Below are 14984 nucleotides of genomic sequence, written 5' to 3' on the forward strand. Positions count from 1 at the left end.
ACATTTAGCAATTTTTTTTTCAAGTGTTATTGCTGAGAGCAGAAGAGACTTCATAAATAATAATAATAATAAAAAAAACATTTTTTGTTCTATAACTTTTGACTGGTAGAGAACAGTCAATACATAATGGTTACACAATGATTATATAATGTAAATGGTCAGCTCCATTAACATTAATCTAGTGGCCACAAAGTCATGTGCCTTAAAAGGCTAATAGTCACATGTGCAACATGTCCATATATATGCTGATGTCCAGGATTGGGTTCATGACAAACTCATCCATGTTTTAAATGTCATATGAGAACATGCTTTAGGTGAAATTTAGATATTAGCAGCTTCACTGTATTACTTTCATCACATGCACTTAAATGTTTTTATTTTGGGCACTGGGTCTCAGCAGACACGTGCTGTTTGTTACTGATCTCCCATTCACTCAGAGTCCTGTAGTCATATTAGACACTTCCTGATGGCTTCCTCAGAGTCTCCTGCTGTTTGCCCTTGCTCAGCCTCCTCCTCATATTAGTGTAATTAATCTCTCTCCTTCAGCATGACCGCGCTCTCCTTTCTATCAAATCATCTCTGCCATGCTGACTGTGCTTCTATCTGGGGCATTTATGCCCACACCGTGGCTTGTAGCGGTTAGCCGAGCGCCAGTTTCCCCCATCAATCACATTAAAGCGGCGGGGCAGCCCCTTCACTCCATTCATCATAAAGATTCGTCTGTGTGGAGCGAGAGGAAAGAGCGTGGGAGACGAGAGTGGAGTTATTACTCTGGGTTTATGGGCAAACACTGATCTACCACACGCACATGTGTAAAGATCTCATCAGACCTGAAGCCGTTGCCTGGACTTTATGGATTACGCTCTTTAAGAATATAGATGAGGAGAATCTAAACTCAAATTATCATGGAATTTTCAAGCTGACATGCTGACAAGCCCCCACTTTTCTGTTATGAACTCTAGGGGTAAGCTGTAACAGAAAGGGGTATTTGGTATGATAATGAAAAAACTGAATGAAATGATTGTATATAAAAGAATGTCAAACATACAATCAAACCAGAGAAATGTATAAACCAAAAGTGGTTTTGTATTTTTGTAATTTAGTAAAACTTGTTTTATATTATATCCTCTATTTGTAATTCTTTATATGATTTCAAAACAGCTTAGGCTATTTTATCTGACACCATTGAGTTGAGCCCACAAAAGTGGACATGTAATTCGTAAAGTTTGATGTTGTATTCATATTTGAATACAAAAATGTATTAATTATCTCCAAAATTAAGAAAAAAATAAAGAAAGAAAGAAATCTAGCTGATCACGGCATCGACGGAGCTGTGAAGCAAGTGCTCTTTCGCCTGGTCTCTTACACACAGATACATGCATCTAAACGCGCACGTTTCATGCACAAACACACTTTTTAAGTGTGACAAAAACTCTTGACAACTGAAAGTTACTGGCTGCTGTGTCTTTAGTGTAATTAGATTATTATGCATTATTAAAACATCAAGGAGGACGCAGCAAAATATATCACTAATTAAACTAAAACTACTTTGTTATTTTATGCAACACCTTTAAATTTAAAAGGGAAACATAAGGGTGATCTTATGCAAAGAAGACCGCTAGACTATAAGGTGTTTAATGGAATATCTTAAAGGGGTGGTCCACTACTATATCATATTTTAAACTTTGGTTGATGTGTAATGTAGCTGTTTGACATAACATCTCTGAATGTAAGACGCTCATACATCAATGCAAAGAGAGACATTAGCTTTTTAGCTTAGCAAAACCTACAGCGAACAAAGTTTGGGGACTACAAAAAAATACATCTGGGTTAATGATGTCATAAACCCAAAAGGTTACGTGCACTTACCACGCACATACACCACCTGCAGCAAAGGGGCGTGGCCAGAGGCACTGCACTGTTATAGCAGAGAAAGCTAAAATGTCGTCCAAACGCTGCTTTTTCCACAGAGCTAACTCTGTTTCTGTATTTGGGCTTCCAAAGTACACGACACAAAGAGAGGAGTGATTACAATTTAATTTTAATTATGTTCCAGAGAATTTTAATAAAAATATAGCTCTAGTATTTGACAAAGGACAGCTTCCAGAATCTAAAAAAACTCCTCAAAGAAGGAGCAGCTCCAACCATAATAGAAGAAGTTGTTGATTGTGAGCCATAACCTGTAAGTATATTTATTTGTTAAAATTGATCAATTACATGCACAGTTTTGTAGCATTAACAGTATGTTGTAGCAAGGACGTAAACAAGGAAGTAAACAATGGGAAATGCTGTTTGGCACCGCTAACAATTTAGTCACAAATTCATATTTATTACTCAAACTGCTGTAAACACCCACAATCTTCAGCAGTGCTGCAGTTCTCTCTATGCAGCTTTCCCTGCATTTGACATCTCAAATAACCAACTCACAAAAGATATGTGAACGTTTCATATTACTTACACATGCTTATTCCGAATATATGTGAAAGACAATTGTCAGATTTTATTTTAGATAGCAGGCGTGAGGTTCAACTGTCTCCTCTTCATTTTCTGTCTGATTCAGGCTCAAACTGACACGGCTAACAGCTAATATGATTGACAGTATTTACACAACGGCAAAGCACATGCTAGCAGAGGCATGGCTCTTCCTGGTGATGTGGAGCCGATCCGTGAATCATAGCACACTATGTTAGATGACCAATCAGAGTCTGTTGAGGGCGGGTTTTAGGAGGAACTAAGAAATATGACAGCTGAGTAGCTGTATATAATCAAAGTAAGATAGGCTACATGAAAAATTACATGATTTTCTACAAATGAATCATGAGCACACATTGCTTTGCACCCCATAAACACAACCAAGCCTTAAAAATACACTTTTTAAACTGACCACAAGCTATGTTTTTTTCTATCCCTCATATTTATGTATTTATTATAACGATGGAACTTGTGACCTTAGTTGGCAAACAATGGTTTTCAGAAACGTACCCCTGGGCGTGTTGTTTGATTTAGGGAAAGAGGAAAAGCGGTTCAGTGAAAAAGCGGTTGTTCCTTGTGCCACCTGGTGGATATGCTTTTTTTAATGAAAAGGCGGCCTTTGATGCTGCAGCACAGCACGTGACTGTGCGTAACAAATTGCAGCACTACGCGTGAAGAAAAGCACATTCTCAGTGGCCACATCTGTATGTGTAAACACAAGAAAATAAAATACATGTTAATTTACCCAACTCCCTAAATAAAAACAACTGTAATTATTATGAAATGAAACGACATCATGTTCTCTACTTCCCTTAAAATTGGTAAAAACAAAGTATATATGGTATATACAAAATTCCAAACCGTATATTCAGAAATCACAAAGCTGAAATGTTTCTTTAAACAGTCAATGGTCAATAAATTGAGAAAATCAGTACACAGTAACAAAAAACAATCAAAAGAACTTTCTCTCTGATCTGAAACACTCTTTCTCAGGCAAACAAATGAACAAATGAAAGTGAATTGTACGAGTGAATGATGTAAACTCAAATAGAGCAACGGCAATGACACAAAAGTGGCATCAAGTAAAGGCTGACCAATCACCTATGGTTGATCAATAACCACATACATTTCATTATAATTAGCCATGCCCATCTAGAGCAGACAGGAACAGATAAAAAGAGAAAACTACCCACAAAATACCACAGAGATCATAAAAGAACTACAGGTCATATAGAGGTCAGTTGAGCAGTTGTGTTTTAGGTTTTTACAACAACTATATGAATTTATAAGCACATTTATTGATGCATTTGACTCATCTTCCTCTACCTCCAGCATAATGATCTGTGTGTTGAGTGGATTAATGATGCCTGAGACTGTGTTTCTTGAGAACTGCAGGCTTGTTTGTTGTCATCGTTTAACCTACAGCGTTTATATTTATACTTTGAAATTTAATGAGAATTTAAGAAGAAAAAAATAAATAAATAAATAAATATATATATATATATATATATATATATATATATAATATAAATTTTTTTATACATTTTGGAATATGTTTAAATAAAGGACACCTGTAATGAAAATCAACTTTTGTAAGTGTTTGGACAGAGCTGTGTGCAAGTATAGAAACACAACAAGTCTCTTTTTTGAAATTTCCTGACATTAAAATAGGATCCAAATCCCTGCAATTCTGAGGACGAACATCAACGTGATGTAGGAGTGTGGTTTTCCCCACCTACCGAATTGATTGACAGCCACGTATTAACATGTCTCAGTAGTAACTCGTATAATCATATCCACGAGACAGGATGTGAGCAAAGCAACTGGGATTAAAAGATCTCTTCAGCTCGCTGTGATCACCTGCACCACAAGAATGAGTTTTACAAGTTTAAAACATTTTTTAAAACAATCCATGTTGGTAATAAAGAAAAAGACAGTGAAATCTCTATGTAATTCATCATCACAGCACCACAACAGATCAAATTTCCCATATTCAAAAAGGTATAATAAATAATATGATGGGTGTTTTGAGCTGAAATTTTGGACATTCTGGAGACACAATAAACTTATATTAAATCTTGAAAAAAGGGGAAAATAGGTGCCCTTTAAATAAGTATACAGTATTCTAAACATTGAAAGCCAAACAAAGATGCTAAATGTTTAGATGTTAGTGGTGAATTTTAACTATAGTCAATTCTGAATTAATGAAGAATATGCAGTTATTGATGCAGTTAAAATGTTATTAATATCTGTTTGTCCAGTTGTTTCTGTATCCATCAATCCAGAGGCATAGACATCAATTCATAAGTGAAAAGAACAGAATGTCAAACGTTATACCTGTTTTTTTTTTTTGTTTGTTTGTTTAGCTTGTTCTTAGCTATATATTACATGGGGTTTATTTTAAACCTTACCTTTATGCTTAATATGTTTTTTAGAATTATCAACAGAAAAAAAGGAAGAAAGAAGAGAACATTCTGTACTGTTTTCCATTTTACACCCCCTAAAAAACAGCATGTCACTCACTGGAGTGGATACATAAAAAAAAAATGTATGTACCACAAAAAGGTTTATAGTAGTACTTTAATGTAATCAATCGTATACTTGAATGTGCTTTTTTTAAAAAAAAAACTTTTATTTAGAAAGAAGAAATGTACAGTATAAATCAGTCAGAGATTGGAATACAAGTATATACAAAGTGAAAAAAATAAGTAACAAATAAGAAATATAAAGGAAAAAAGAAAAGAGAACAAAATAAAGAAAGGGGAAGTGCAAAATAAATAAAAAACACAGAAAGCATAAAAGAAATACTTACTAGAAGCATTATATTTTCATAAGTTTCTATTAAGTTGCAGAATTTTTTGTTGTTAAATAAACATGTTGCTTTAAGCAAGGAATCAATTTAAGTTAAAAAATGAGGGAGAGGATTTAAGACAATTTTGTTTGTGGATAAAGCATTTCGCATACAGTTAAAGTCAGAATTATTAGCCCTCCTGTTTATTTTTTTGCCCAATTTCTGTTTAACGGAGAGAAGATTTTTTCTTTTTTTTTCAATAGTACATAATATTTTACATGATATTTTTCAAGACACTTCTATACAGCTTAAAGTGACATTTAATCCTCTACTGCACGCATTATGATAGATCTATAAAAAATATTTGACTGTTTTTCTTTTCTTAAAATGGCTTAACTTGAAGTGCTGTAAAAATAAAATTTGGAAAAATTTATTTTTTAAGGTACTTTATGATATGTTGCCATATGGCAACAATGTCCAACAGTGGATCTAACTTAGAAATTTCAAATTTAGAACTTTCCTTATATTTAATTTTGTTGTTTGAAATGATTTAATTGGTGTTGCAGTTTATAATCTTTAACGTAGAACTTATAAATGACACCTTATACGTACTTTTCAATAACTGATATTCCAACAGCTTTCATTTAATCCATTATTTTTTGCTGAATATTATTAAAAACAAACCTAATATTGTATTATCATGTATACAACATACAGTGAATACAAATAATTTCTCCAGTAAATATTATAACAAATAAATAAAAAAGTCTAGTACATCCAGATGCATCAGAATAATGTAGCTACTAGCAAACAATGTTTATATATTATATATATCAGTATTTGGACTCTCAGTAGTGATTAATAAACCACACTGAACTGAGCTAAACTGAACTGAACTTAAACACTACAAACTGAACCACACTGTTCCTATTTACTGTTACCTTTTATGTGAAGCTGCTTTGACACAATCTACATTGTATAAGCGCTATACAAATAAAGGTGAATTGAATTGAATTGAATATTATTCTATATACTATACAACGCCTGTCTTATCTGCCTCAGAGCTAAATTACTTCAACTGTCTTCATCACTGCTCTTATCAAATGTCCAATCTGCATCATTCTCATGGTCACTAAAACCCATCTCATCCTCACTTTCATCTGCAGGAAGAGCCAGCTCTGTCCTTTTCTTGTTTTACTTACCATAGAACATGGTGGTGCTCAATAATACACTGTTCCCTGTATTCATATCTATTCAAAAGTAGTATTGCCATTAAAACTAGATTTTATCTATAATTCAAATGCCATTAACATACAACTAATCAACTTAATATTACTAGGATTCATGCTGTTATTGTTACAACTTAAAAGTTCACAGTTGACCTTGCTAGCTAGCTAACCTATTGCAATATTGCACGTTCCACTATGGCCACCATTTGGCGAACATACATTTGATCCATTTACAAAAAACTAATTTGATTAAAAAAAATTGAGTTGTCAATATGTCATCATAACTTATTGGAGGTGATGTTTCAGATTTTTTTGTGGATCTGACATAATTTGGTCCTTTGCTTTTATTGACATTGTCTGTCAGCAATTGTGCCACAGAAAAACACTGCATGTCTTGTGACTTAACCAAAGCACATCATTGGCTAAATTAAGGTCTTCTCTGTCCAACAAAAAAAAATTCAATGTTGGTCTTAAAGAAACAGTGGCAGGGAAATGAACATAAATATCATGTTGCCATATGGTAACACCATGCGGTAGAGGGCTAAGGGCTTAACTAGGGTAATTCAGCATAAGTATTTTACGTTTCATCAGCTTACGTTTTTACAAGTTCAGTCGTACAAAAATTGTCATTGGGTGATGAGCAAATCATACTAAATAGTATGAATAATATTGTACGAATTGATAGGAATTAGCCACTAAATCAAAAAGTTAAGAATTACTGTGAGATTGAGTTGGGTAATTAGGTCAACTAGGCAGGTTAGGGTAATTAGGCAATTTATTGTATAGCAGTGGTTTGTTCTGTAGACAGTCGAAAAAAAATACAAAGCTTAAAGAAGCTAATAATTTTGACCTTTTAATAATAACATTTATAAAATTAAAAACTGCTTTAATTCTAGCCAAAATAAAACAAATAAGACTTTCTCCAGAAGAAAAAAAAATATTATCAGACATACTGTAAAAAATTTCCTTGCTCTGTTAAACATCACTTGGGAAATATTTAAAAAAGAAAAAAAAAATCAAAGGGGGGCTAATAATTTTGATTTCAACTGTATAATATAAAAAGTTGTATTAACTGTATAATATACAAAAAATATTTATTATATATATATATATATATATATATATATATATATATATATATATATATATATATATATATATGTATATTATTATAAATATATAAATTTTATATATATATAAATTCTTTATTTTTTTGGGGACTAGAATAATAACAAATAATATCTTACAATTTGAAGAGTTGTTTCATTGATTGTGATTTATTTAATTAATTATGTAAATTAATTTAACTACCACTGTGCGCTTCTTAAAAGTGTATAATGTCATTTCAAGGTGACGAGATGTTGCACACCTAAATGTACAATTTAGTTTCACTATTACATTTTTTGGAGTGTTGTTTATATTTTCATAGTTTATAAAGTACAAGGCACACATCAAAGGCTATTGCACCAATCCATCCATCCATCCATCCATCCAGCCAACCATCTATCAAACACAATTCATAACAAAAAACACATTTATACTCAACATAATTTCATTTTCTGATCAGCTATTCTGTTTAGTTGGATATTATATTACTAAAACTGCTCAAATAAGAGGATCTTGTAATCTGATTGTCTGAAAGCATCATGTTTGATTCACAACACTGTTTAATACCAGCCAATATTAAATTCTCTGGTTTAGTGTCAGTCAGTTTTTATTTATCTTATCATTAAAATGACAAATGTTCCTCTAATATCTAATCAACATTCTGCACCACTATACTACATGTGCTCATTAGATATTCATGAAATTACTCAGCCAGATCAAAAAGCATGTTTACAGCATTTAATGGGCAAAATGATAGTTTTAGCAGTAGAATGCTAATGCCTCAAAACATCGATGCAGGTTTTAAGTTAAAACATCAGCTTATAACAGCATGAATGTCAGGCAAGCTGCTAAACTAGTCTTGTATACAAAAAATAAAAATAAACTGGTAGTTAGACTTTCTGCCATGGATCAATATTAAATAACATTCCATCAGACATATGTAGAAAAGATTATGTGAAGTATCGCTCATATACAAACATGTATAGTATAATAACTCAACAGGTTGTTGTTTCAGGTCAAGAGCTCCTCATAGTTTTCTGAATGTCGACTAAAGCTTCATCTTTTCATCAGAAAGAGCTTGTTAATGGATCAATGTTGAGCAGCGGCTTGTGGAGAATCTGTCTATTACAGTTCAATTAACCCCATTTAAGTCTCTGTCACGCTGCCGTCAACAAAAGCAAACAAACAAACAGATGAAGCAGTCGACACTGGAGTCAGCGAACAATCTTCCCAATGGCTGATTAATGAAGCGCCTCTTGATCGTCAACTTGAGCGCTTTGTCTAATTACAGGTTGTTTTAAAATCACATTGATTTGATTGAGCTTCCAATCATTTCCTCAGCTCTAAGTGCCAGCCATTCATCTTTACATCAGACATAGAGCTGATCGATACGCCAGCAACATGTGCGGTAAACAACACATAATTCAATGCGCATTGCTGCCAGGCTCTGAAACAAAGGCTTTCCTTCTGCTTGTTTTGCAGGCTAACTCTGTTAGTGTAGGAGGACATTCATTCAGACTAGATGGATGCCCGTTCAGAAAGCTGCGCCGTTCAGAAAGCCTTCGGCTAAAAGAGTCCAAGATCATTTTCATTGTGGGAATATATTTCCCAGTGAGCCACACCTCACACTCTTCCTCTTTCACACTCGTTTTCTCACCTTTCTTACTTCCTCTTTCACACACATTTAATTATTTACTGCTGACACAGAATTAAGGATCTCTGCGTATTTCTAATAATAATCTCACATTTCAGATTTCTACTTAATTCAGTTACCGTAAATAACACATATTATAGTTGTAAATGACATTTTTCAACAGCTGAAGTTCAATAGCAATAGATACAATAAATAATAGAATAATAATAGAATAAATAGTACAATAGATACAGTTGAAGTCAGAATTATTAGCCCCCCTGAATTATTAGTCCCCCTGTTTATTTTTTTCCCCAATTTCTGTTTAATGAAGAGAAGATTTTTTCAACCCATTTCTAAACATAATAGTTTTGATAACTAATTTCTAATAACTGATTTATTTTATCTTTGCCATAATGACAGTAAATAATATTTCACTAGATATTTTAAGACACTTCTATACAGCTTAAAGTGACATTTAAAGGCTTAACTATGTTAATTAGGATAACTAGGCTGGTTAGGGTAATTAGGTAAGTTATTGTATAATGATGTTTTTTTCGAAAAAAATATTATCGAAAAAAATATAGCTTAAAGGGTCTAATAATTTTGACCTTAAAATGTTTTTTAAAAAACAAAAAAATGGTTTTATTCTAGCTGAAATAAAAAAAAATAAGACTTTCTCCAGAAGAAAAAATATTATCAGACATACTGTGAAAATTTCCCTTATGTTCTGTTAAACATCATTTAGAAAATATTTAAAAAAAGAAAAGAAATTCAAAGGGGGGCTAATAATTTTGATTTCAACTGTACATTTAAACAAGAAATCAGATTAATTTACACCATTTATTTGAAACATTTAATTTCAGATTTTAACAATTAACACAAATAAAAATGGTTGCATTAAATTTGAATAGACAATATCGAAACTATGCTCATCATTCTCATCACTCTTCTCAGATGGGATGGTGGGCCAAATCAAAGGTTACTATGGGCCAACTCTGGCCTGAGAGATGCCCAAACTAGAGGGCCCTAGTTTGGGCATCTCTGATAACATAAAACACATTCAGAGAATTTGATAAGTACATGTCGGTTTTACGCATTAAATCAGTATCATGTTTTTATAGGATTTGCGAAGGATCATGACACACAGATGAATGGAGTTATGATGCTAAAAATCACATGAATAAGTTGCAAATAAATAAATATAGAAAACAGGCTTTAGTTCCAACCAACTTTTCCTACTTTTCTGGTGAATCTTTTTTTTTTTAGGAATTATGGGTAGCAGTTCGTCATAATTCAATATTAACATTGCAATCATGGTTGCCCTGCTTGGAAAAAAAGGTTCTTAGGTGAAAATGACTGATTGTTAATTTGTGGCACTCTAGTTTGTAATGTTTTGCATAATAGATGGCGGATGCACTTGAAAGATGAATGAAATATTCCGCCAGATGAAAGCGTTTGGCAGATAAATTCCCCAAGGATTACTTTTCATTTCTCCTCACGGGAGCAGAATAAGAGTTTATTCTGACTTCTGTTCTCTGTTGTGTTGTTGTTGTAGATTCGGCTGTACGCCAGACCTGATGCCATCCAGAGCGGATCGGGTGACTACGCTCTGCGCATCACCAAGAGACTCCTGCAGTTTTACCAGGATTACTTCAAAGTCAAATATTCCCTCCCCAAATTAGGTAAGCCGGCCGGTGAAATGTCTTCATCTTTATCTGGCTTCAATGACGCTGCTGAAACTGCTGATGAATGTTCTTCTTATGAGATTTTTCATTGTTCCTGCTGCCGGTTCTGTGTGACTTCATGTTTTGTGTTGGTGTGAAGAAGTGAAGAGTGTCGATATCAACACAGCTCTTGCGTTTATTGATCCTCAAAGTGCTGCAGGCCGCGTGCGCTTGTTTTCTTGGGAATCAGAGCACGCACCTTGCTTGTGCTGTGAAAGTGTGTGTTTGTGGCTGTTTTGACGTGTATGTGCTGTATGTAGTTGTAAGTGTGAGTGCGTTTGTTCTGGACGACTCGTTTCGCTCCATTGGGTTCCTGTCAGCTCTCTGTATTCATCTGAATGTAGGCATCAATCTCTCTCTGGGCTTCTGTCTGTCGCTCTCCTGCCGTCTGCTCACTCATCTCCAAATGTGTGTGTGTGTGTGTGTGTGTTTCAGCAGGCATGTAATATTAATCATGTGCTTTACTCTGTAAACGCTCTCTGGGAAGCAGTTGCTCAGTTTGCTAATAAGGTTAAGACCCTCATCATTTTCACACACACACAAACATTTTAGTGCTTTTCTTTCTCTATTTATTTCTCATCTTTGCCTCCTGGAAAAGCCGGCTTTAGTTGTGTTATGAACAAGACTGTCAATCTCCTTCTCTGTAGCATATTAGCCAGCTAGCAAATTCAAAAACACAGCTAACTGCTTAAGCTGGATTACCTACCAGGTTTTTAGAGGACATTATAGTTATAACATTACCTGTAATTACACTTGAAATGTTTAGTGGTAATGAGGAAAATGTAGCAGTCTAGCTGATATGTTTCCCTTGTGAATGAAGTGTAATGCTTTGTGTATACTGTAATTAAAATGACTATTTTAAACTCTACATTTCAATTTAAATTTAAAAAAGCATGTGGTACTACAGTATGCCTGAAAATAATACATACGTATATTCTTTTTAAAGTAGACGTGCTAAATTGTGATTATTTCTCACAAGATTACACATGACATTCTGTCTCAAAATCTAAAGCTTTCAGTTCTTCACAGGACACGAGATGATCAATAGCTTGTTGACAGTCATGTGACTTACAGTACAACAGGATTGGCATCTTTTAAAAGCTCTACACATGCCCTGGTGTCGCTAATGAGTCTTTTCATTACTGCTGCTCTATTGATTGACGTCCTGCAGGATCCTTTGACTGAATCTTTTCAAACATGCCGAATCCTTTAATGAGGCTCCAGATTTTCACGACCTTTATTTTGTCGCCTGCTATAAAGACAGTCCCGTCTGACTGTTAAAATGTCATGTCAGAAATGCTGCCTGTACAAAAGATAGAGTTTGTTTTATTTGGTGACCCTAAGAGACTTCTGACATGTTGCATGTGATTTCTAAACTGAAGGACGAAATGATTTCAGCATGAGATTTGAGAAATGATGTGGATGTAATGAATGCGTCCGTTATGTAAAGGCACCATCTGTGTGTGGAGTGTTGGAGCAGTTGCAGAGCCTCTGGCCTCTAAACAGGGACATTCTGTCTTTCTGCTCATGCAAAGCACAAAAATAAAGAGAAATAAACTTGGAGCTTACAGGTTAAGCAGAAAATCACATCTCAAGTGTCTGAAACACCTCAATGACGTCTTTTAGTTTGTTACAAAGCATTTCCGAGTGCTCCAGTTTATGTGTTTTAAGAGATTTTGCAGTTACAGTATTTGGTTTCGTTCTTTGACTTACAGGATAAAGTTCTTTGTGTCTACGCCTCTTGGCATGTGATTCCTCACTAATGGCGAAGAGATTTCTCTCAGTTTGTGAAACGACAGCAGAAACCGCAGCACGAGTCCTTCATTATAGTGGCTCGTTGTTCACCCGTCGATTCTGAAGCAAAGTCCAATTAGAGCAACTTAATCAGAGCCCAGATCAGCTTGACTGACAGAGGAGACAAAGAGCCACCAAACACTTTCTTTTTCAGTCTCTCTCTCTCAAAGAGGGTGAAATCAGCAGGAAAGACATTCAAACAATGATGTAAAGCAGAAGAGAAAATGGACTTTGTTGTCAGGCTGCATTTAATAGCTCAGTAATCAGTTTCATGCTTTAGAAGCCAAAAGCCTCCAGAAGCTTCATCAGCAGTGAAGAGCCGCATGCAGAATAACGATCAGATGAAGAATCAGAGCATCCACAACACCATTCTGCCACTTAGCTTTCATTATATCAGTAAATATCCTCAATCTGCTGGAATTTAACTGCTGATGCTTTTGGGAGGGTCTTGATAAATGCAGATTTAAAAAAAAGGTCCAAAGTTTGTAAGCTCTTTCATTTAGACATTTCACACCCACCGATCTGTGTGCCAAAACACATACAATGGCCAATTCTCAGATTTTGTTGACAGTGTTTTGTCACCGTCTGCCTCTCAATCTGTATATCAACTAAGATGCTGCTGCATTAAGCAGAGAATAAAGCATTAGGGAATGGTGAAATAACAATGTATATTTAACAATATAAATGCTTTATATGTAAGCAATTTAAATAAATGGCATCCAGTAAAATAAATAAAATATATATATTATCATTTACATATGTGGGTTTTTAATGAAAAGTGTGAAAGCAGCTTAACATAGCAGCCATTCTAATAAATTGAAACAGTGTCAGTCCAGCTGTCAGAGTTGAAGCTCAGTTTAGTTCAGTTCAGTATGGTTTAATTTTTACTGCTAAATGTCCAAACGCTGAAGTGCAATTCCACTGATCCGCAGCTCCACACGTCCCAAACGAAGCAAGCCAGAGGTGGCGAGAAACAGTGGCGAGGAACAAACTTCACTAATTGACGAAAGTGAAAGAAAAAAACTCAGCAAATACATAAATAAATAAATACAATAACAGTCCAAATTTGGAATCAATAAGATATTTTATATAGTAAAAGAAGGCAATTCTGCTTGACAAGTCTGAGTTTATTTGATCAAAAATACAGTATCAAAAATACAGATCAAAAATTCCCCTTTCCGTAAAGAATCTGTAATTGTAAATTAGTTTCAGTAGTGATAAAATTGTTTTGCGTTTTTTTTCTAAAATGTAAATTTGTTTCGTCCTTGGTAAAATTGTTTTTCCTAGGTAATTGTGTCTCATTATAGGTAACAATGTTTTTTAAAATGTAAATTTGTCTTGAGCTTTGTAAAAGTGTTTCACACTTTGTAATATTGTTTTGCACTTCCCGGCCACTGTACAAAGTGGTTTTTAACAGGAACACTATTTCAGAACCAACAAAAGATGCAAATTCAGCATCACACTGGTTATCTTAATTGAACATATCAAGTTGACCCTATTGAAAATTAAGATCAATATGTTTTTGTATTATTTCCGATCCCATCCTAATTCAATTTCACTTAATAAAAACAAGCTTTACTGATAAATGTATTTAAAATTGGACATGACAGCTGGTCTTTTGGTGTCCTCTGTCAATATAATCAGCTTGTATGAAGGCTGTAATGGAGCACATCATCTGTTTGTCAAAAGAAATAGACATTGTGAGCGCTTGAAGAAGCATTTAGTGCGTCCTTTGAGAGGGACGTGATCTTTCTTAGATATTGATCTACTGTAAGTGCTTCTCAGACGGAGATCAATGATCTATCAAAAAGAGGCCGAGTCGACAGCAGAATGAGACTGACAGATACAGAGCAATGCAGAAGGAAATCCAATACGTGACAAATGTGGACGGGTTAATCTTCCATTGCTATTAAAACAAAGGATGGGTGTGAAATGTTGGACAGTGGGAAAAGAACCAGTCCAAACCAATCAAATCAAATCCCAGTGTCATTCAGCTCAAGACGCTGCAGCTAAATAGCGTAAAACAAAATACCAGTTGAGCATATTACTTTAAAAAAGTAATTAGAAATCTTTATGAGTATAATTAGGGAAGCACCGATATGGAATTTTCAACCAATACCAATAACTGGAAACCAATAGCTGACGTATTTACCGATATATATGTCCATTTTTTTCCGCGTCACTGCAAAAACAAAAGGCTTTAAAAGATGCATTTCCGAACTTTATTAATCAAC

General features: G+C 34.3%; 1 protein-coding gene across 1 annotated transcript in view; it reads left to right on the top strand.

The window, feature by feature from the left end:
- trhde.2 (thyrotropin releasing hormone degrading enzyme, tandem duplicate 2) overlaps positions 1–14984 on the top strand; it is a 213450-nt gene that overhangs the window by 9096 nt on the left and 189370 nt on the right. The window contains exon 3 of the mRNA XM_056455542.1: positions 10788–10914. Within this exon, the coding sequence (XP_056311517.1) occupies positions 10788–10914 (127 nt within the window). The remainder of the gene's footprint in view (positions 1–10787; positions 10915–14984) is intronic.

The sequence above is a fragment of the Danio aesculapii genome, chromosome 4 (genome assembly GCF_903798145.1).
Source record: "Danio aesculapii chromosome 4, fDanAes4.1, whole genome shotgun sequence".
In the NCBI taxonomy this organism is placed as follows: Eukaryota; Metazoa; Chordata; class Actinopteri; order Cypriniformes; family Danionidae; genus Danio; species Danio aesculapii.